Genomic DNA, 22442 nt, shown 5'->3' on the forward strand with positions numbered 1-22442 from the left:
CTCCTGGCTGTAAGCGCTTTCCTGCCATCTTCCTTGGCTCTGCACTGCATTTGTGCCAGCAGGAACGTGTCCCCGAGCTGCTCAGCCCTTTGGAATGATGTTTCCCAGCTTCTGTCACAGCCGATGGCGTAGCGTGGGTTTGATTCCCTCTGCTGCCTGAGCTGGAGCATCTCAAAGGACATCTGTGTCCTGTCCTGAGGAAGTCAGGCTGTACAAGTGCCTGCAAACACGGCCCGACAGGACGCCAGGCACTGGGATTTCAGACCCTGCTAACCTCCATCCCCGGGGCTCCACGTGCAGCCTCAGTTCTTACGTGTCTTCCTTCTCTTTTTTTCTTTCGCATTGCAGAGTTTGACAAATTTTTAGAAGAGCGAGCCAAAGCGGCGGAGATGGTCCCCAACCTGCCGTCCCCTCCCGTGGAAGCCCCCACCCCTCCGACAAATCCTCCCGGCAGGAAAAAGCAGGAGCGCTCGGAGGACGCCCTCTTTGCATTGTGAAGATTCGCCCTTAGCCGCCCTCCCACCCCCGTGCTCTGCGGGTGAACGTCGCCGTGCGGCCACTTCATCCTCTCACAGTACTTACCTAACAACGACCCTTTTTCCCCAGATTACATAGATTGCTTCTCCTTCCCCCCTCCCCAAACAATCCACCCCCACAAGCTGACTCTTTCTATTTAAGTCCAACACTATTCCTGCCAGACCACAATTCTCCAGCGCTCGCTTAGTCCCCTCCTTCCTATCCCAGCTGCGCAAAACCGGCTCTTGACGCCAAAAACCCCTTTAGAATGCGCGAGTACGTCACACCGTGTCGAAACAAAAGACCGGAGGGGAGAGAGCGGCCTTGCCCTTCCATTTATGTTGGGATCATTCTCTTCTGTAGGCAGGTCCTGCCAAGTAGACTGCTCTGTCGATCAGCATGGAATTGACTGAGCTGGAACGTTCAGGAGGAGCGTGGCTTTATTTTTAGATAAAATGTTAATGTATTGGCTTTCGTGTCAGATTCGGCAGCATGGAACAACTGTTCCCCTTTCAACGTGTGCTTCACAAGTTAAAATCCTTTACTCTCCCACTCACACATCTCCCGGTACCATATGGTGGTCGCTTTTCCACACTTCATGTGGCGCTTCGCATTCTAAATCTCACAGGGTATTTTTTTCCTTGTGTTTTATCTGGACTTGCTCTAATTTGAGTCTGTTAGCCATGTCCAGTAGCTCTGGCAGTTGACAGGAATGAAAAACGCCGAGCTAAATGGATGCTGTAACGTTAGTGCATGAAGCATTTTGCTCTTTGGGAGAGCATTCTCACATGAGGATTTTTTCTAGTATGTTTGCCATTTAAAATAGCTCCGTTATTTTTTTTCCTTACCTTAGATTCCTTCTTCAGTGACTGTAGAGCTCTGCATTTGTCTCAGCTGTTGTAAGTAACATCCGTGCAGATGGATGGGACTTGCTCATGGCCTGGGGGTGAACTGAGGTTTCTGGGTTCCCTGCCATGCCTGGTAGGACAGACATGCTTGTTCTTGGGGGTGAGTATGAGAAAAAGAGGCAAACCTCACAGAGGTTCATAGGAAAATGCTGAGGGAGATGGTTAGCGTGCGGGAATTAGCCATAACCGCCTGTGCTGGAGGGGGGACTCCTTGTTTCCGTCTAGGTTTGGGTCTGAGAAAGTGTTGGACGGTTGTGGCTCTGCTATTTGTAATTTTTGGAGTGGCCTTTGATACTTCTGCCTCTTTATTAACTCCCAGCTCCTGCAGGGCTGCAGTCTCCCTCCCGTCTCTGCAAACAAGCGCATTCCCTCGCTTGCCAGCAGCAGGGCCGAGAGCGCAGCTCGTGCAGGAGTTGCCAGGAGGGATTGCAGCGTGTGCCGTGCCCGCCGTGCTGGGCTCACAGGCGGAGCTGGAGCCGGCAGCTCCAGCCATCGCTGCGTCTCCCAGCCTGTTCCTCAGTAGGAAGCCCGTGGCGCAAGATGGCAGAATCAAAGAGAGAGCTGAACGCTGCGCGGCAGGAGGATCTCCCGTCCTTTATTGGATGAACGCTCTGTTCAGCAGCACTCCGGCTCCTCTTCCTCGGGGCGCTCGTCGGCTCAGGCATCCAGCCACTTTGTTCTGACTTGGCATGGCTGGGTTTCCCAGGATGCCAATGTGTGTCGAGCTCTCTCAGAAGTTGTTCTAGACCAAAAAGCCGTGCTATAAACAGCTGATGTGAAAGCGATAGAAGCTTTTATCTGAGCACAGCTATTTCAGCTCGTAACATACTCTCTAGGGCACACCACGCTTTGGTAGGTTGTGACACATAAAACCTTTCACCAAATGGCCCGATTGCAGCACCGATGGTCTTTGAGAGTGGCTGTGTTAATCTTCGGGGGGAAGCCTTGCTTGGTGCAGGATTTCCAGGCCGTCCCAGCTCAGATATCACTCTGTGCCGTCCCCGATCATCCTCTTCCAAGATCTCTCCATATGTGGCCGAGCCCAGGGGGGCTGCCCCGCCACCCCCAGCGCTGATTCGGCACCTCATCGCTGCTCCGTAGCTCTCTGCTCCCCGTCCACTCTGCGCTGTGCAGAGAGCAGCGTGGCTTGCAAGTGACCGAGGAAAATCCGTGTAACGATGGAGGTAGCTTGGAGATCAAGCTGCCTCTTCTCCCCGCTTGCTGGCCCTCTCCCCACTTGAATCCCTTTTATGTGGATCTGCAGAAGATTTCTCTGCATTTCATCTTCCCTGTGGCTGATGGAAAGCGCCAGGGCACCCTGCCTTTGTGCCACGTCTGCTCTCACCCGCAGCCCTCACTGTTTAACCCACGCTGAGCCCCACATGCAGATACGGGCTGCCAGACACCCCGCTGCCAGCTCCTGCCAGCTCCTATCTCTCTGCGACACATCAGATGGGGCCACCAGCTCCCAGAAACCTGAGGAAACTTCTGCCATGATGCTGATTTGATTTCAGGCAGCGTCTGATAGGTGATTGCTTGAGCAGTCGTGCGAGCACAGAATGAATTGTTGGTATTCCTGTCAATGCAAAAAGCTCCGTGGGTGTTTTAAATGTGTATTTTCTCTTCTAAATCCTTGAAACACATTGACCCTGTAAATGGCCACATCAGGTGATTCTAAGCATGTTAATCCAGCTTCCCTGCCAAGCCGGAGGAGATAAATCGCATTGCTCGAGCATGGGTACATGGTCGAATGATGCTGAGTGATGAGGATATCGCCAGTGCTGTCACCGAGCCCCTCGGCAGATTTGCTGCGGATTTGCTGGCCCTTCTTCCCCCACCCTGAAGCAAAAAGAGATATGGGGGAGCAGGGATGTTAATGCTGCTTCTTTCTGTCACACTAAAGCTGTCCTGGGACTTCGGAGTTGTTGCTTTAGAGAGAATCTGGTCCCTTTCCAGAAGACCCTGCAGAGCTGTCAGTGACTTCTCCCTCCAGCCACGATGAAAAAGAGATGAAACGAGGCTGGAGCTGAGGGGAGAGAAGGAGTGTGTGTTGGCACAACTCGAGGGACTCCGTGGTCCCCGCTGATGCCCCGTGTCACCTCCTGGGAAGCGAGGACACTGCTTGCAGGGGGTGACAGGTGCTGTTGGCACAAGCAGTGGCTTTTGCAGGGCAGCCGGGAGGTCTGTGCTCAGCCTGGGGCGAAGGCTTAAACATCCTTTTGGTGGGACCCTTGATGGGTCTGGTGAAAGTTTGGAGTTAAACTTGGAGCCCGGATCCACCAGACCTGGCTCTGGCAGGCTGAGCACACGGGGGCTGGAAGCACCGAAGGGGACAGAGCGTGTGGTTGAGCCCAAACCTTCTTTAACAAATGTAAGAGCTGCACTAGAGCTTCCCTAATGTCCTGTATCAGGATCTCTCATCTTCCCCATCCTCTTGTGGTCTGCAGAAAACCTGAGCGGTGGAAACGGTCTGGGGGAAAGGGAAGGGGTTTTTCACTTCAGGAGACCAACCTCTCGATTTATTCTTCCTTTGCTTTCACTCTAAGTGCTTCCTCTGTGCGAGTGGGCAGAGGACTCGTGTGGCTCCGACACTTGGGAGAAGAGGGACGGAGCTGCAGCCTGATCCGCTTTCCATAGGAAATAACATCCCAATGCTTTCTAGGCATATTAGGAATCGCTGCTTGACACTTGATGACACTAAATTATTATTGGAGTCCTTTGTAAGTTCTAATCATACCCTGTTCTAGGTTAAAATATTTATTTTGTCAATGTATTTTCTTTCCAGTATGTTTTTTAACCTCTTCTGTTAATCCTTCATGTGCTGAGATGTAAGAAATGAATGGTTTCTATTTAAATATATCCTTTCAGGTTTTTTAATTGTTATGTGGAGATTTCAGCTGCATCTTTCACAGATGTGATAGATAACAATGTGCTGTACAGACATTTAGGGTGTTTAGTAGGTAGGTAAGGCTCATAGGAGAATTGCTCATAAAAACATAGCATGGTGTCTGTTAAAGGGAAAAGCATAAATGCAGAAACTGGTCCTTACTGGAGCCTTCACGTAGCCTCCAACACACCTTTCCCTTCCCGATTATCACAATGTCTCTCAAACGTGCTGATCAGATCAGCTCGGCCGTTTCTAGGGCCGGTTTTACACCTCCAAGCTGAAGAAGGATTTTTGGGGGGACTTCCATTCGTTTGACTTGGTTCGCTTTCTTTTTTTTTTCCTAATGGGATACATTGACCGTTTCCACTTTTAAATGGAGGACTCTGCGGAGCTGGCTGTGGTGGCGAGATGTTTCCCTCCAGTAGTGGAAGAACAGACCCGGGTGGTGGTTTTGGACCCCGGGCGGGGGCGATGGGGGCGATGGGTCCCTCCAAAAGCTCCCGCCGGAGCTGGGCGCTCGCCCCCCGGCCACCGCAGCCTGTTCTGTTCCTCTGCACTCAATGCTCTCCTCCTTTCACCCGTGAGGACAGGACACTCAGAGCAGGAGGGCAAACACAGCAGCACCTCCAACAGTTTTTTTCCTCTGATGAGTTGTCGGGTCTCTTGTGGCTGCTGGGAGTGCTGAGGGGTGGGAACTGCTTGTGCCACCTCCATCCTCAGCCAGCTCATTGTTTACCTCCAAAATGCTTCACCGCAAGGCTTGCAGAGCCCACTCTGGAAAAAAAAAACAGCTCAGGACAGTTATTTTTACAGAAATAACGAAGCAGGTAATCAGTGAGTGGATTTACAGCCTTCTTGGCGGTAACCTTTGGGCTGCCGGGGGTGTCCACTCGTCCCTCCCTGCCAGCCCCGGCCTCCCTGCACCATGTCCCGGCGTCCTTCTCCATCCCAGGTTGAGATGAGGTTGCGTTTCACCGAGAGCCGACGCGTTCAAGCTGCACCGAGCTCCGACGCCGGCTCCCACGGCAAACCGACGGCAAACGTCCCGCCCTGCTCCGTGTTTTTATGAGTACAAACTCCTCATTCTGCACATGTTCTTACGAGCTGTTGTTAACCCTATGAATGTAACCTGTGTAATAGCTTCTCTGTATATTACAACTGTAGGCTTTCCAGAGAAAAAGTGGATAATATTTATTTACTGAAGATATTGGATATTTTTTTGTTTGGGAACGGGGTAGGGAGAGAAGGGGGACATAACTGTTTAAAGAGATCGACTATGTAAAGAGAAACAAAATACACAAAAAGCAAAGAAACCCAACACTAAAATGTTGCTGTATTCACGTAGAAAGTGTTTACGTTAAGGACAATACAACTGTATTAATCTGCCATTGTTTAACTTGCTCCAGAAATCATCTCTACTTTGGTTCCTGCATGTGAGATACTCCAATAAATACACCACTAGTGTGACCTGGAGGACGGTGTCCGTCTGTCTGTCCGGTGCTGCCTCGCTCTGCGGCTGCCGTCGGGTGCCCGTCGGGTGTCAGAACACGATGCAGGCTTTTGGGAATCCTCGGTTTCCTCCAAATGCCAGAGAACCGGGTGTTGTCACCGAGGGCAGGGTTGTCCCCAGCGGAAGATGCTCTTGGTGTCTTCACATGGGTCTTGCCGTGCGCGGTGGCGTGTTGCCTCTGCTGGTAAATTCATTCCACGCTAAATCTGTGGCGCACCTTTGGAGGTTAAAGCACAGGTGACAACCTTGGTGCTTGGTGGGACACCTGCCCACCTTGCAGGGCTCCTTGCCAGGTGGTTTTCAGGGAGTAACTTTGGATCACCTGCCTTGGTGACCTAGAAAGTGAGGGGTAAGCTGTTGTGCGCTGTGGTGCAGGTGACATTCTCAGCCCACGCAATAGGCGACTTTTCCTGACTCATCACCCAGGAATTTGCTCCAACATCCTCACTTATGGTTGTGATGGGCAGAGGAGAAGGACAAGCAGCCATCTAGGAACCCTGGAGAAGTCACATGCCATTACTTCGGCCAAAACCGAACCCATTTGACAGAACGGTGCCCTCCATCGTGCACGTGGAGATCAAAACTAATGGCCTGTGGTTTCAAAGCTGCTTTGGGGAAGGGGTGTGTGCGTGGAACAGCTTGAAAGATGGGTTTCTGCTCCTTGGAGCTGCAGATTAGCATGCATTAAATCCAGCTCTGCCCTGGCTTGTTTTCCATCCCTCCGATCATGTGTCTGCCTCTGTGTCTGATACATTCGGGTAGATTCATGGCCCGGCTCTGATGAGAAAGGTGTGGAGCTACCGCTGCCCTGACAGAGCAGAAATCACACAAAAAGCCCCAGAATATGGATTTCCAGCGCTGTGCAGGGGGACGGCTGCCAGAGTGGGGGCTGCACCGCACCAACGTGCATGAGGCAAAGATCTGACCCCAAGTTATCATTGTCTCATCAAAGGACAAAGCGGGTGCAAAGGGAAGAGTCTGCAGGGAGTCTGCAGGACAAGCACCTGGGGACATTTCACACACGTGCCCCCCCCAGCCTCCAGCCACTGGTGACACCTGAATCCCCAGACTGAGCATGGCTTCCTTGGGTTTGGGAACCCTCATGAGCTTCTCCACTCCAAACCTGCCCAGGATCCCGCAGAAACCGTTCAAGCTCCCAGAACAGACTGGGGGTTTGCAGAGCCCAGTGCGGGCTGAGCCTCGGCCAGGGTACATGTCACTTGTCACTGCTCTCAGCACTGGGCACTGAGTTTGGATCCCGGTGCGAACGGGAAGTGCCTGCCCGTGCGTTTGCCTTTCCCTTTTCACCTCGGGGTGAATAAACCCCGCGCAGGGGCTGTCCGGCACGCCGGAGTCCAGCTGCATGTTTACACGAGCCGTGGCTCAGGAAGGGATAGCTGACAAAGCAGAATTACAGGTAGTGAAGGAGAGAAGAGTCTTTGAATCTGTTTGCAATATGAATTACTGATTAACCCCATGCTCTGCCGTAGCAAAAAAAAACCCCAGAGCACGCGGGATGCTGAGAGCTGTAGCCGGACATGTCACTGAGAGCCTGGGCTGCTTTCAGCGTGGGGTTAATGTCTGGGGTCTCATGTCTGTCTGGGCACAGTGTTTTTGGGGGAGCCCACCCAGCTGCGGGGGGCAGCAGGATGGGGGATGCTCCACACGAGCTGCCTGGGGCTGCTGCATTTGTGCTCTGCACATCCCACAGCTTGTCACTGGTGCCAGTGCGGCTCGGGGTGATGCTCCACGCCGCCGATGAGCCCTACACAGCCGTCTGAGCCCGCTGCGGCCGTGTGAGCCTGCCTGGTCGGCTCGGCAGCCAGAGCCCAACCATCTCGGGGCCGGTTTGTTTTCTGTCTCATCCCTGCGGTTTCCTCCCAGCCTTGCGCTCAGGAAAACGTCTCAGCGACTCCAGAGCAACCACGTGGCCCCGCTGCCATCCCCGCAGGACCGACATGATGTAATCGCGGGCCCTGAGCCGTGATGCAGAATCACTCCACTCCGGGCCGCCACGCTTATTGGCTGCGTGGCCCTGGTCCTACAGGCGGGGTTTTCCCTACCCCACAACCCAGCTCACCCCGGGGAGCCCCACCCCGCGTGGTATCCATCGGCCTCCAAACCCACCCACCCCATTCCATGGAGCTACCGGGGTGCTTCATCCGTCCCCGTTGTACGGAGGATGCTGCTTGTTTGCTTTGGTCCCCCGGAGCAGGGGAAAGCACCATGTGTGGGTCCCGGGGTGCACATCCCCTCTGGCTGCGGGGGGGAGTCCTGCAAAATCCGGCTTTGCCTGCAGCTTGTGCAAAAATAAAACCGTGTTTAGGTGTGTGATTTTGCCCCCTCCGTCTCTCACAGGGAAAGCCGTGCCCTGGGTCTCGCGTGGGTTATTAGACATGTGTGACCCTCATGTTCACGCCAGGCTGCCCTAAAGCCTCACGGGGCCACAGCACATCCATGTCCTCAGCCCTGGAAAGCTGCCCTCTCCTCCTGCAGCACACGGACGGAATTCTGCAGGGGCTTTCCTGAAAGCAAAGGGAAACCTCCCACTGCCGTGGAGCCCAGCTTCTCCCCGCTGACCCGAATGGCATATGGCCCCCTGCACACCCCATGAGCAGTGGTGGATCTCTCAAAGGTTTTTCTCTTTAGTACAGTTTGCTGCGGGTGAGAGATGTCCCAGCGGGTGCCAGTGACCTGTGTACAGGTGACACTGCCCCAGACATTGGCATGGAGCTGAGCCACGACACCCTGGGCTCGTCCCCAGCTGGGGCACAGGTCAATGTCCCCAGCTTGAGGAGGCCGGAGTGGGGTGAGAGTGCAGAGGGGACTGTCAGGGCTGTGCACCCGCGGCTCTGCCACACGCCACGTGCACACACCGGGTGCTCTGTGTTGTCCCCAGTGAGCTCCATGCCACACCAGGGTGCCCCGTGCCATGCAGGGGGTCCCCATATTGCACAGGGGTGCCCAGTGTGTCATCACATGGGAGCCAGTGAGACTGAGGGGGGAGGTTTTTATGGTGCAGCCACATTTAATTAATTCACAGGTAGCCTCGGGTCACGCTCGGTGGCGCAGAGGAGGAAAGGGCAAACTTTCAGGTGGCCAATGTTGCAGCACATTTTCTTTTCCTGAATTATTCCCAGCAGTAAGACAACCCATGCGTGCTGCAGGGCGAGACCCACACGCTGAGACCCACCACCCATTGGCAGCCATGGGGCTGACTCCAGTGGCACCAGTCGTTTTCCTGGTTCCCACAGTTCATGGCACAGGGGAAGGTGCTCACAGAGCAGCATCAGCCCTTGGGCATCCTCCAACTGGAGTCACGGGAGCTTCTTCCCACCTGGGACATGCCATGGTCGGGCAGTGGTGCTGGGATGCACCCCAGACCCCGCGGTTGGAGGGGGAAGGCAGATGTTCGCAGCTGCCTCAGCACTGGGAACCGCAGTAGCCTTGAGGGGTGACATGGTGGCCCAAGCTCACCCCAGCATGTGGCCTCCACGAGATGCTGGAGGCTTCTGCAGCCGTGGCCACCACCTTCTCCCCACGCTGCCCACCTGCCTGTTCCCACTTGCGCCCCGATCTGGGGCTAATTGGTATTCAGTGCCCAGCCGAGGTATTTAGAGCCCAGCCCAGGTATTTGGTGCCTCTCCCCAGGGGCTGGTGCCTGTCCCAAGGGCTTGGTGAGCGTTCCCAGGGCTCAGTGACTGTCCCCCAGGGCTCAGTGACTGTCCCCCAGGGCTCGGTGACTTTCCCAGAGGACTGCTGCCTGCTCAGGGGCTGCAGCCTCCCTTGCTCCCGGCTGCGCTCCTGCGGCACCAGGTCCCTGCCCGCTGCAGCCGGGGGTCCCCGCCCGGAGCCCCCGGGGGTCCCGGCGCGGTACAACGGGCCGGTGGGTCCCGGCGCCGGCGGTTGCGGGGCGGGGAGGCAGTGGCGGGGCGGGACGCGGCGGCGGATCCGCCTCCATCCCTCCCTCCTTCCCTCCCCTGCCCGGTAGCAGGTCTGGGCACGGTTCGCGGGAGCAAGTTGGCGGCTCGTCCCCTTCTTCCCTCTCCCCGGGCCGGCGCGGCCGTGGCGGGTGCGGGCGGGCGGCCCCGCCGCTCCTAACGCCGCCGCAGCCCGGGAGCCGCCGCCGCCGCCGGGATGAGCGCTCTCGCCTTCGACGACGCGGCCCTGGAAGGGCTGACGCCGTCCCTCGGCCTCTCCGGGGCCAGCGACATCGACACGGCCCTGCTCAGCGACATCGACGGTGCGTCCCGCCCCGAGGAACGGGCTGGGGGTGCAACCGGGGCTCGGTGCACGGCCGGGGGATGGGCTCGGTGCGATACCGGCGCTCGGTGCGTGGCCGGAGCTGCGGAGAGCAGGCTCGGTGCATGCTCAGGGAACCGCGGAGCGGGACACGGCCCGGGAGAGCGGGCTCGGTGCATAACCGGGGTTCGGTGCACAAGCGGAGCTCGGTGCATGGTCGGCGGGAGCGGGCTCAGTGCACAACCGGCGCTCGGTGCGCAGCCGGACACGGTGCATGGCCGGGCTGGAGGGAGCGGGCTCGGTGCCGGGCCCGGTGCGGGGGACACACCGAGCTGCTGGAGCGCGGGGTGGGCGCAGGGCGGGCTGTTCGGGCCGGCTCCCTTACCGGGGCCGGTTCATGGCGGGGGGCTCGGGAAGGAGCAGAGTCCCGGAGGGGTGGGGGGGGGAGCAGGACACCGCGACCCCCGGGCTGGAGGTGCCGGTGCCGGGACAGCCCCGACGGGGCCCCCGCCGACCGCAGCATCGTGTCGCCTCTCGCCCCGCCCCCTTAGTGACGTCACCACCGGGGTTACTCCCGGTCATTCCCTCCAGGACGCCTGGGTTCCCCGAGCCACCCAACCGGGATGGGGGATGGGGAAAGGCTCTAACACCAGCCCCGGGGCTGAGCGGAGCATCCCTGGGGCTGGGACCCAACAGCACCCACAAGTTGGGGGTCCGTGGGGTGGGGATGCTGCCGAGGGGACCCCATTCCCCAAGGGGACCCACTTCCCGATGCCAAGGGGACCTGCTCCCCACCACCATGGCACCGAAGTCTTACCGAAGCCAGGTACAACATTACCATGGCTTTAACCAACAACTGGGTTTTGCAGCCCTGCGCCTGCCTCGCCGCATGCTTCACCGGCTCTGCCAGTCCGCGCCATGCGGCGCGGACTGGCAGAGCCGGTGAAGCATGCGGCGAAGGTGGGCTGGTGATGCCAGGAGCCATATGTCCTCCGGCAACTGGGATGGAAGTGGCATCTCAGGGCTGGAGACTCATCCCAACTGCACTCGGGACGGATCAAGGCAGATCCAGATGCCACCCGGCTGTCCCCGGTGTGGTTTTGGCGTGGGAAGGATGGTAGCGGCAGGCGGGAGCGGTGCTCTGGAGCTGTGCCCGTGTCCCTTTGGGTCCCCTGGGACCCGCGCCAGGGCTGAGCGGTGCCCAGTGTGGACCAGCCGTGTGGGGTGAGGGTGTTTTGCTGCGGTGCTTTGCGTCACGGCCGTCCAGGCCACCCCATGCCCTGTGGTTCTTTGTGGGTTTGCCACCGGTCCCCAGGTGACCACAGGTTGTCACTTGTCCCCGTGCCCACCCTGGTGTGGCTGTGGGACGTGCACTCAGCGATACGGGTGCCCTGTGCCCACCCTGCCAGCACCCACAGCCATGTGGCTCTGCCCCACGGGCTCCCACACCCGAAGCAGCAGGGTGGGGGCAGCCGTGGCACCGCCGGGTGTCCATGTAATGCCAAAGGTGTGGGTGGCAGCGGGTGGCAGAGATAGAAATATCTGGTAGGCGCTGGGAGAGCTGTGCCCACCCCTAGGGCTGGGCAGAAGGAAGGGGGGGTCCAGGATGGAGCACCCCCTCCTTGCACCCCCAAACTTTGCTCTCTTGCCCCTGGACCATGAAGGAGTTTTGGGGGTCCCTTGAGCAGGGGGCGGATGAGGCTGGGAACCCCTCCTGGGAGAAATCACACCTGCATAGAGAGAAGTGCCAAGGGTTTGATGTCTTGGGGGCTGCACAAAGACCCCGGTCCTTGTGGGGCGTCTCCAGGTGCTGGGCATTGAGTGAGGAGCATCATGTTGGGCTGAATGGACACGGGGCTGGATGGGGGGGGTCAGGGGGAACTGGGTGAAGGGCTTAACGCCGAGTGACCCTGAGTAACCGCCCACGGGTGCCAGCAGGGTGCCCGGCAGTAACCCCGGGCCGGGCTCACCTTGGCACGACCGCGGGGCTGTCTGGGGGCGGCGGGCGGCGATTGGCGGAGTCGCATCACCCCATCGCCGGCATCGCTCCAGGCCTGGCGCGGGCAGCGGCGGGGAGGAGGCGAGAACACGGCTTTAAAATAACCTGCTGCCTCGTTACGGGGCTGAGCGGGGGACACAGCCACCGACATGGGGTGCACCTTTGAAGGCTCCCCTCCTCACCATCGTCCTCCTCCCCACCCTTGGAGTCACTGCCATGGCTCCTCTTGGGGTGCTGCACCCCAGGGGGTGTCCGGGGGCTGTGCAGCTCAGGGGGAATCCCAGGGGGATGCGCTTGGGGTACCACAGCAGGGGCATCCCAGGGCGCTTTGGTGGGAGCATCCCTGGGCACCTCTGTGGGGACACCTCAGGACACCCCTATGTGTGGGGGCTGGTGTGTTGGTGGGGACATCGAGCAGGATAGAGCCCCCCAGCCCAGCACTGTTTAACCCCGCGCTTGCCCAGCTGGCCTCCGGGTGGGTGCTGGGACCAGCACGTCCCTCTGTCCCAGCCCCAGCACCCCCCCCCGCAATACAGGGGCTGTTTTGGGGGCTTGGGGGGTTTCTAGTATATGATAAATGAATGAGCTGGCACAAGCCCGTCTCTGCCCCCCTGGACCTCAGAAACTGGCTGAGATCTGCCCCCAGATCAAGCTGGAAACCTCTGGATGCCGGCGGCCAGACTCTGGCACCCCCATTGCAAGTGCTGTGCCTCAGTTTCCCCACTGGCAAGGGCTCTGAGGAACAAGACAGAGCAGATTCCTGGGCTTTCAGAGAATTTTTCCCCTGCGTTATGGGGATCCTTCCCCAAAGTGCTGAGCTGTGGGGTGGGCAGCATGGGGTCAGCTTTGGGGGCCCTGTGGGACGTGTGGGGCCAGGGCAGCTACTGACAGCATGGCGGGGGGGGGGGCTGTTTTGCAGACATGCTCCAGCTGATCAACACACCAGACAATGACTTCTCAGGGCTCTTTGACTTGCCGTTCGGTGCCCTCGACAGCACTGTGCCCCCAGGGCTCCCCCAGGCCCCAGGCACCCTCAGCACCTTCCTGGGACCCAGCAAACCGTCCCCCGCCACCCCCACTGGCAGCGTCTACTCGGGCCCCCCCGGGATGCCGCCCTTCGCCCCGCAGCCCCCGGTGCTGCCGGCGCCGGCCCCGGGTGTGAAGGAGGAGCCGGCCGTGCCCAGCAGCCAGCCCCAGCCCGGTGTCCTGCTGGCCCCCAGCTTCGTCCCCGCGTCCCCCAGCCAGTTCAGCCCCCAGCCCTTGGTGGGCTACCAGAACCAGCACGGCTTCTCCGGTGAGGATTTGGGGGTATGGGGAGGGTTCCCTTGGGAGGGAGGGGGCTTGTTGTGGGGGGTTCTCTCTGGAGGGAGGGATGCGTCCCTGTGGGATGGGGGTGCGTGGGGTGGGCTGGTGCCGGGGGGGTCTGGTGACATTGTCCTCTGCTCCGTGCCCAGCCGTGCAGCCCGGGGGTGCGGGGCAGCCCCTGCCCAGCCCCCTGCCCGCCCCCCCGCAGCCGAGCCAGCCCGTGGCACCGCCGGCCCCCGTGCAGAGCGTGGCACCCCAGCAGCTCCTGGCCCCCGCCGCCCCCGCCCCCCAGCCCGTCTCGCCCCAGATCCAGCCAGTGCCAGTAAGTCCAGGGCCAGGGGTGGGGGGTCCCAGTGTCCCCCCGCTCCCACTGACACCCCCGGCCCTCCAGGTCCTGCTGCAGCCTCATTTCATCAAGGCTGACTCTCTGCTGCTGGCGGCCGTCAAGACGGACGCTGGCGGTGCCAAGACTTCCAGCACCACCTCCCTGGCCACCAGCGTCAGTGCCTCGGCCACCACGCTGCAGGTGCCGGTACGTCCCGTGGCCAGGGAGCTCGGGGGGGGTGGATGCTCCAGGGCCAGGGACCAGGGCAGTGACTGTCCCCCTGGACTGGCCACTGCTGAGGCCAAACCTTGAATCTTGGGGTCAGTTTTGGGCCCCTCAGGCCAGGAAAGCCCTCGAGGTGCTGGAGCGAGTTGAGAGAAGGGAACGGAGCTGGTGAGGGGCTGGAGCACAAGTGTGATGGGAGCGGCTGAGGGACCCGGGGGTTCGGCTGGAGAACAGGAGCTGAGGGGAGACCTTCTGATCTCTGACCTGCCTGAAAGGAGCTTGGAGCCAGGGGGGTCGGGCTCTGCTCCCCAGGAACAAGCGCCAGGACCAGAGGAAACGGCCTCAAGTTGCGCCAGGGGAGGTTGAGGTTGGATCTGGGGAACAGTTTCTTCCCCAAAGGGCTGTGGGGCATTGGAACAGGCTGCCCAGGGCAGTGCTGGAGTCACCATCCCTGGAGGGGTTGGACAGACGGACATGAGGTTCTCAGGGACATGGGGTGGTGCCAGGGGTGGGTTAATGGTTGAACTCCATGATCTTGAGGGTCTTTTCCAACCAAAATGCTTCTATGATTCTCTGCCCCCCACCGATGCCACCCTGCGTCCCCACAGGCGCTGGTGAGCGGAGGGACCATCCTGGCCACGGTGCCGGTGGTGGTGGATGCTGAGAAGCTGCCCATCAACCGGCTGGCGCCCAGCGGGAAGCCCGTGCTGGTGCAGAGCAGGGGCGAGAAGCGGACGGCGCACAACGCCATCGAGAAACGCTACCGTTCCTCCATCAACGACAAGATCGTGGAGCTCAAGGACCTGGTGGTGGGCACCGAGGCCAAGGTGGGAGCCCAGGGGCAGTGGGCCAGAGGCGGGCAGGCAGGGGGGCTTCACCCAGTATTTGGGCTGAGCTGTCCCTGTCCACCGGCAGCTCAACAAGTCGGCAATCCTGAGGAAGGCGATCGAGTACATCCGCTTCCTGCAGCAGAGCAACCAGAAGCTGAAGCAGGAGAACCTTGCCCTGAAAATGGCTGTGCAGAAGAACCGTGAGTGGAAGGGAAAGTCTCATGAGGGGGCTCAGCCATGGGGCTGCTCTGCGCCCCACAGCATCCCTAACCCTGCTGTGCTCCCTGCAGAGTCTCTGAAGGACCTGGTGGCCTCCTGCAGTGGGGGGACCAAGGCGGAGACCCCCATGGAGGTGGCGAAGGCGGAGGTGGCGAAGGCGGAGGTGATGGAGATGCTGACACCGCCGCCATCGGATGCGGGCTCGCCGTCCCACAGCAGCCCGCTCTCGGTCAGCGGGGGCAGCAGCAACAGCAGCAGTGACTCAGAGCCTGACAGCCCCCTCTGCGACCACGGCAAGGTGTGGGGGGACTGTGGGAGGGTCCCAAATGGGGCAGGGGGTCTACTGCTTTATGCCAGGGTGCCAAGAACAAAATGCACGAAATGGGGAAAGGAGACGAGAGCCCCGGTCTTGCTCCCTGAGGCTGCTCCTCACCCAATTTGGGGCTGGAGGGAGGGGCGTGGGGGCATTCTGGGATGCTGTGAGGTGCTGCACCCCTGCCCCATGTCCATGCGCTGTGCTCTGTGCCCCAGAATGTGCTCTGTGCCCCATATCTGTACCCTGCTCTCCATGCCCATGCTGTATACCCCATGCCCAGTATCCTATGCCCTATATCTCATGCCTGTGCCCTATATTCCACGCCTTATAACCCATGCCCTGTACCCCATGCCTGACATCCCATGCCTGTGCCCTCTATCCCTTGCCCTGTATCTCATCCCCACATCCTATAATCCATGCCCTATATCCCATGCCTATGCCCCATCACCACACCCCATGTCTGTGCCCCATGCCCATGCCCTGGGGCTCACAGCATCTCTGCCCATGCAGGTGAAGCAGGAGCACCCGCCACCCTCGCCCAGCAGCCAGGGCATGCTGGACCGCTCCCGCATGGCCCTCTGTGCCTTCGTCTTCCTCTGCCTCTCCTTCAACCCCTTGGCCTCCCTCCTCCGGGGCTCTGGTGCCCCAGCCCCTGTAGGGAGCCCAGGCACCATCGGCTCCAGCAGGAGCATCATGGCTGCGTCTGGCACCATGGGTAAGCTCTGGCACGGGGTGGGGTCTCTTGGGGTGCAGGACACTGGGATGGAGGCTGTCAGGGTTCTGGTTGCTGGAGTGGACAAAGGATGGAGGCCACTGGGGTGGAGGCTGTCAAGGTGGGCATGGGGCAAAGGCCATTTGGATGGAGGCTCTCGGGGTGGGCGTTGGGCTGGAGGCTGTTGAGATGAAGACCATTGGGGTGCAGGGTGTTGGGGTGGATCTGTGGTGGGGGCTGCTTGGGTTGAGGCTGCTGGGGTGGAGCCCATCAGGGAGGGGGCTGATGGGGTGGGCATGGTGTGAAGGCCATCAGGAGAAGGGCTTGGGGTAGGTCTGAGGCAGGAGATGATCAGGGTGGAGGATGCTGGGGTGGATGCAGGGCAGAGGCCATTGGGTGGAGGCTGTTGGGATGGACACCGTTGGAGTGGACACCAGTGGGTGGAGGCTCTTGGGCTGGGCACGGGGTGAAGGCCACTGGGATGCAAACCGCAGGGTGGTGGCAGCGGGGTGGCACTTACCCCCTCCCCACACAGAGGAGCCGTGGGCGTGGTCGCAGTGGCTGTGGCCCACGCTGGCCTTCTGGGTGCTGAACGCGGCGCTGGTGCTGGGGGCGGTGGTGCGGCTCTTCGTCTTCGGGGAGCCCGTCACCCGCCCCCACTCCGAGCCCTCCGTCCTCTTCTGGCGCCACCGCCGGCAGGCAGACCTGGACCTGGACCGGGTAAGCCACACCCTGCGTGATGTCACCTGCCCCACCCACCCCGGCCACGCCCCACTTGATCCCACCTGTCCCAGCACCTGCCCCCAGGGTTAGCCCCGCCCATTTCACGTACTTGCCCTTTCCATTAGCCCCGCCCACCTGACCCCACCCTGCCTCTTCCACCTGCCGTAGCCCCGCCCATCTGCACTAAGCTCAGCCTATCTGGCCCCACCCTGACACCTCAGGAGCACAAGTAGCCGTGCCCACCTGGCCCAGCCCAGCCCCTTCCACCCGGGCTGCCCCACCCACCCCGTCTAAGCTCCACCTGCCTGGCCCCGCCCTGACACCCCAGCACTGTGAGCAGCTCCGCCTCTTCCACCTGCCCTAGCCCTGCCCACCTGCACTAAGCTCAGCCTATCTGGCCCCACCCTGGCACCCCAGGAGCACAAGGCACCCCACCCACCTGCCCCGCCACATCCACCTGGGCTGGCCCCACCTACCTGTCTAACCTCCATGCGCTGTGCTCTGTGCCCAAAAATGTGCTCTGTGCCCCATATCTGTACCCTGCTCTCCATGCCCATGCTATATACCCCATGCCCAGTATCCTATGCCCTGTATCCTATGCCACACCTGGCCCTGTCACTACGCCTCTGTGTAACCCCACCTTTTTCCCCAAAAAGCTCCAGCCCCCTCCCATTGGTCCCACCCTCCGCGCTCACCCGCTGTCCCCGGGCACAGGGGGACTTTGCGCAGGGGGCCCAGCACCTGCGGACGGCGCTGGCGGCGCTGGGGCGGCCGCTACCCGCATCCCACGGGGACCTGGCCTGCAGCCTGCTCTGGACGCTGCTGCGCCACCTGCTCCAGCGCCTCTGGGTGGGCCGCTGGCTGGCCGCCCGCGCCGGGGGGCTGCGCCGCGACCCCCCGCCTGCCGCCCACGTCCGGCAGAGCGCCCGCAACGCCGCCATGGCATACCACCGCCTGCACCAGCTGCACCTCACCGGTATGGCCCCGCGCCGTGGAGGGGTCGAGCACGGGACCCCCTGCCCTGCACCCCCCATCACCCCCATCCCCGTCCCCACAGGGAAGCAGGCGGGGGGACACCTGTTGGCCATCAACCTGGCGCTGAGCGCCGTCAACCTGGCCGAGTGCGCCGGCGACGCCGTCTCCGTGGCCGCCCTGGCCGAGATCTACGTGGCGGCCGCCCTGCGGGTCAAGGCCAGCCTGCACCGCTGCTTCCACTTCTTGGCCGTAAGTGCGGGGCAGCCCCCGTCACCATGGGGTCAGGGGGTCCTGTGGGTCCCCTGGGTCCCCCCCTGACCTCTCACTCTCCCCACAGCGCCCCTTCCTCTGCAGCGCCCGGCGCGTGGCCCTGTCCCACGGCGGGGCCGTGCCCCCCGCCATGCAGTGGCTCTGCCACCCCTTGGGCCACCGCTTCTTCGTGGATGGGGACTGGGCTGTCAAGGGCGTCCCAAGGGAGACCATCTACAGCTCCGCCGGCAACCCAGGTAACACCACCCCTCCACCCTGCTACCCCCAGCCTCCAGTTTTGGGGTGGGGGCTTGCCCGCTCACCGTCCCTCTGTGCTGCAGTGGACCCACTGGCGCAGGTGACCCAGCTCTTCCGCGAGCACCTCCTGGAGAAGGCTCTGTGCTGCGTGGCCATGCCCGAGCCCGGCCGTCCTGCTGCCCAGGGAGAGGGGTAAGTGCTGGGTGGGCACCCAGCTCCGTCTGCCCGGTGTGGGGCTGGCCCCGCTCACAGCCCCTCTCCCCACAGGCGCTTCTCCGATGCACTCGAGTATCTCCAGCTGCTCAATGGCTGCTCGGATGCCAGCGGTGAGCCCGGTCCCGCGCCCTCCATCAGCTCCGGCTTGGCGGCTGTCACAGGTGAGGCTGGTGTGTCCCCCCCCAGTTCCCCCCAGGGACACTTTGTGTGTGGGGCCATGGCGCTGATGAACATCCACTCCTGTTTCCTTCCCGCCCTGCAGGCACCGACCCCGTGTCCAAGTGGTGGGCGTCCATCATTGGCACAGTTATTCACTGGCTGCGCGGAGACGAGGAGGGGGCCGAGCGCCTCTACCCACTGGTGGAGACCATGCCCCGGGCGCTGCAGAGCTCTGAGTGAGTGCTGGGGACATCAGGGACTGGTGGGGGTGACGGCTTATCGCACACATCCCATCCTTTTTGGGTTGGCACAGCCCTTGTTGACACACTCTCAGCAGCGTGGCTGTGCGGCCCCACGTCTGCTGAAGGGGGGCACAACTGTCCCCAGCAAGGGGTCTGCAGTGACGGTGTCCCCTGCTTGCAGGAAGCCCCTGCCCCGCGCTGCCCTGCACACCTTCTGCGCCGTCCGGGCCATGCTGAGCAAGCAGGACGGGAGCCAGGCCAGCCTGAGCCACTGTGAGAAGGCCAGCAGCTGCCTGCGGGAGAGCCTGGAGCTTGGCAGCCCCCCCAAGGGCACCATCGATAAGGTGAGCCACGGCCGGGAGACACAAGGTGGCCACCCAGACCTTGCGGGAGGTGCCCCCGGCCCTCGCGGGGGTGCATTGTAGTTGCATTGCATGTGTCAGACTGGGAGTGCAATGCCCCTGCCATGCAGCCCGGCGGGGGCCCCGCGCAGCGACGCCTGCCCGCAGGGACCTCCTCGGCTATTCTACCATCCATCTGTCCGTCCGTGTCCCCGCTCACCCAGCTCCCCTTGTCCCACCCAGGTGGTCCAGCTCCTGCTGTGCGACCTGCTCCTGGTCACCCGCACCAACCTCTGGCAGCAGCAGATGGGTGCCAGCCAGCAGCGCAGCTGCCTCTACCAGGCGTCTGCCCTCGAGCTCCGCGGCTTCCAGCAGGACCTCAGCAGCCTGCGGCGCCTGGCCCAGACCCTGCGCCCCGCCATGCGCCGGGTGAGCCCCCCACCCCTCGTCCTGTCGGGTCGCTTCATCCCCTGCCCCCAGCCGCGCTCACTGCCCCCACCTCTCCAGGTGTTTCTGCATGAAGCCACCGCCAGGCTCATGGCCCGGGCCAGCCCCACGAGGACTCACCAGCTGCTGGACCGCAGCCTGCGGAGGAGAGGGGTGCAGGGCAGCAAAACAGGTGGGACATGGGGTAGGAGATCACCCCTGGGCACCCCACACCCTGAGGACATCCCACTCCCCACCTGCATCACCCCAGGCCATGGGATGCAGGGGTTTTGGTGGTAGCACCTGCTCTGGGGTGGGTGAATGGCCATGTCACCCTGCCAGAGCACCTAAGGGAGGGTGGGTGGCTTCCAGTGGCACCCTTGGGGCTGACACCCACTCTCTGCTCTGGTGAGACCCCCCTGCAGTGCTGGTCCAGCTCTGGGTCCTCAGCACAGGACACACATGGACCTGCTGGAGAGGGGCCAGAGGAGCCACAGAAATGATCCGAGGCTGGAACAGCTCTGCTGGGAGGACGGGCTGAGAGAGCTGGGGGGTTCAGCTGGAGAACAGAAGCTGCGGGGAGACCTTAGTGCAGCCTTTCAGTGCTTAAAAGGGGCCAGTAAGAAGGATGGGGACAGACTTTAGCAGAGGCTGTTGTGACAGGACAAGGGGTGATGGTTTTAAACTAACGGAAGGGAGATTCAGGCTGGACAGGAGGAAGAAATTTTTTTATGGTAAGAGTGGTAAAACACTGGCCCAGGTTTCCCAGAGAGGTGGTGGATGAACCATCCCTGGAGACATCCCAGGCCAGGCTGGACGGGGCTCTGAGCAACATGAGCTGGTGCAGATGTCCCTGCTCATGGCAGCGGGGGCACTGGGGGAGCTGGGAAGGGCCCTTCAACGCAAACTATTCTGTGATTCTAATTCTCCCCTCTTTGCAGCCGGCGCGCCCGAGAGCCACCCCACGCCGCGGGAGCACGCCGAGGCCCTGCTCCTGGCCTGCTGCCACCTCCCCCCTGGCTTCCTCTCGGGGCCGGGCCAGCGCATGGGCATGTTGGCCGAGGCCGCCCGCACCCTGGAGAAGCTGGGGGACAAGCGGACGCTGCACGACTGCCAGCAGATGATCATCAAGTTGGGCAGCGGCACCACCGTCACATCGGGCTAGCTGGGGAGGGAAGGGCACGCTGCCAGCCCCCCCCGCCAGCCCCTCCGTGGGTCTGGGATGTGGGGAATGGGGGTGGCGGAGGGGCACGTGCCTCAGTTTCCCCCAGCACAGGAGCCCCTTCTGGGGGATGGTGTTTGGGGAGCAGTTTTTAAGGTGAGCGGGTGGGCGGTTGGGGCTGGGTAGGGGGATGCCCGGTGACACCGGTGGCAGGTGTGGGGACTCCCGCGGTGGGACAGCCATGCGCGGGGCAGCCCGGGTGGGCGCAGCCACCCCATGGCTCTGTCCCTGTCCCCAGCCTGCTTTGGTGACGGGACGTGGGGACCTCTAGTGACACTGTCACAGTATTGCATGGCGCTGGGATGCTTGGCCAGCCTGGCCCCAGTGCCATCCAGTGCCCCCAGTGCCCTGGCACAGGGTGCAGTCCTGTCCTCACCCCCGTCTCCTGGTGTCCCTGCCCGGTCCCCCGTGGGTCCCACTGGCACAGGGTGGATTGGGGTGCTTTGGCATTGCCCCCATTGCAGCGGGAGGAGGTTTGTCCCCATGGTGGTGGCCAAGGGCCCTCGCCCCCACTCTGCCCCCCCCGGGCTGTCCTTCCCCCTCCCTAGCACTGACCAGTATCCCCAGTTAGGCGCTGCCACCGCCCCAGGCTTGGCCAGCCCTGAGTGCTTTTGGAGAAAGGATGGCAGGTGACACAGGGCTCCCGGGGGGCTGGTGGGTGTCCCCGTCCCATTGCTGCACTCCCTCTTCTTTGTACATAGCCCCCCACCCTACCCTATCCCCCCCGCCTTGCCTTTTTAAATGGTATTTTCATAGTTGGAGAGTTTTGTACAGACAATTAAAGCTGATTATTTATACCAGTGTGTGCTGGACTGGGCAGGTCGGGACAAACACAGAACTTGGGGGGTACCACACAGAACCTGGTTGGGGCAAGGGGAACCCCCCCAGGCTGTGGGTCCTGCCTTCACCCCGCAGGGCAGGGCTGCACAGGATGGGGGGGACAAGGGTGGCAGGGACACTGGGTGCCAAGAGACTCCAACACACCCTCCTTACCCCAGGATGAGCTGGGGGTGCTGTCCCCCAGCCGGACCCTTGGTGCTGGTGGCACCTGGGGACAACAGGCCAGTCAGGGGCTGGTCCAGCCCGGGGGGACCCCTGGGAGCCCCCGGGAGACAGAGAGGCCACGAGCAGGGCGCCACGTACTTCCAAAACAATCGTTGTATCTTTATTGACGCTCTGAATGCAATGACCTGTTTTTTACTCTTAAGGAAAATAAACATCTTTTAGAAACAGCTTGTTACACACAATCTTCAGTGTGAAGCAATATACTAATAAGAACACTAGTCTTAACATTTACAGTCTTCATATATATTATATATATGTATATGTATACATATATATACACTATATAATGAGGCAATATATAATACACACGGTTTACCATTTTACAGTCATATGTACAAGATGTCACTAAAAATAGCCAGATTTCAGGCAACACTGCCAGGGACACCAGGACTTTTTTTTCTTTAAATTAATTATTTTTATTATTCTTTCTCTTTTTCTTTTTTTTTTTTTACTTTCTCTCTCTTTTTTTTTTTTTTTTAAATGTGTGTTTTTCACTCCCGTGTCCGAGGCAAGCTGCTGAAAGAACAGACATTTTGTGGCCAGCAAACCTTAAGGGTGAGGGCTGGGTGGGA

The 22442-nt window shown here is 60.8% G+C and overlaps 2 protein-coding genes across 4 annotated transcripts in view; both read left to right on the top strand.

The window, feature by feature from the left end:
* TOM1L2 (target of myb1 like 2 membrane trafficking protein) overlaps positions 1–5778 on the top strand; it is a 58175-nt gene extending 52397 nt beyond the window's left edge. For all 3 annotated transcript variants that reach the window (XM_065644575.1, XM_065644576.1, XM_065644577.1), the window contains one exon: positions 349–5778. In XM_065644575.1, coding sequence (XP_065500647.1) covers positions 349–497 — 149 coding nt within the window. In that variant the 3' untranslated portion in view covers positions 498–5778. The remainder of the gene's footprint in view (positions 1–348) is intronic.
* Positions 5779–9815: 4037 nt separating this feature from the next.
* SREBF1 (sterol regulatory element binding transcription factor 1) lies at positions 9816–22037 on the top strand. The gene is made up of 19 exons (XM_065644522.1): positions 9816–10064; positions 12982–13356; positions 13517–13689; positions 13759–13899; positions 14526–14744; positions 14833–14947; positions 15038–15264; positions 15793–15997; positions 16530–16714; positions 17432–17693; positions 17775–17941; positions 18030–18198; positions 18283–18391; positions 18467–18576; positions 18678–18810; positions 18998–19160; positions 19401–19586; positions 19665–19776; positions 20525–22037. Exons 1-19 carry the CDS (start codon positions 9959–9961, stop codon positions 20746–20748), a joined length of 3381 nt encoding a protein of 1126 aa, XP_065500594.1. The 5' UTR covers positions 9816–9958; the 3' UTR covers positions 20749–22037.
* The last annotated feature ends 405 nt before the right edge of the window (positions 22038–22442 follow it).

Source organism: Caloenas nicobarica, chromosome 14 (genome assembly GCF_036013445.1).
Source record: "Caloenas nicobarica isolate bCalNic1 chromosome 14, bCalNic1.hap1, whole genome shotgun sequence".
NCBI lineage: Eukaryota > Metazoa > Chordata > Aves > Columbiformes > Columbidae > Caloenas > Caloenas nicobarica.

What these genes read in the sequence shown, in the direction of transcription:
- SREBF1 (XM_065644522.1), top strand. Translation starts at nt 9,959, where the DNA reads ATGAGCGCTCTCGCCTTCGACGACGCGGCCCTGGAAGGGCTGACGCCG. An exon ending in TGGTGGGCACCGAGGCCAAG is followed by an intron (nt 14,745 to 14,832) that starts GTGGGAGCCCAG and finishes GTCCACCGGCAG; the next exon opens with CTCAACAAGTCGGCAATCCT. An exon ending in GGTGCAGGGCAGCAAAACAG is followed by an intron (nt 19,777 to 20,524) that starts GTGGGACATGGG and finishes CCCTCTTTGCAG; the next exon opens with CCGGCGCGCCCGAGAGCCAC.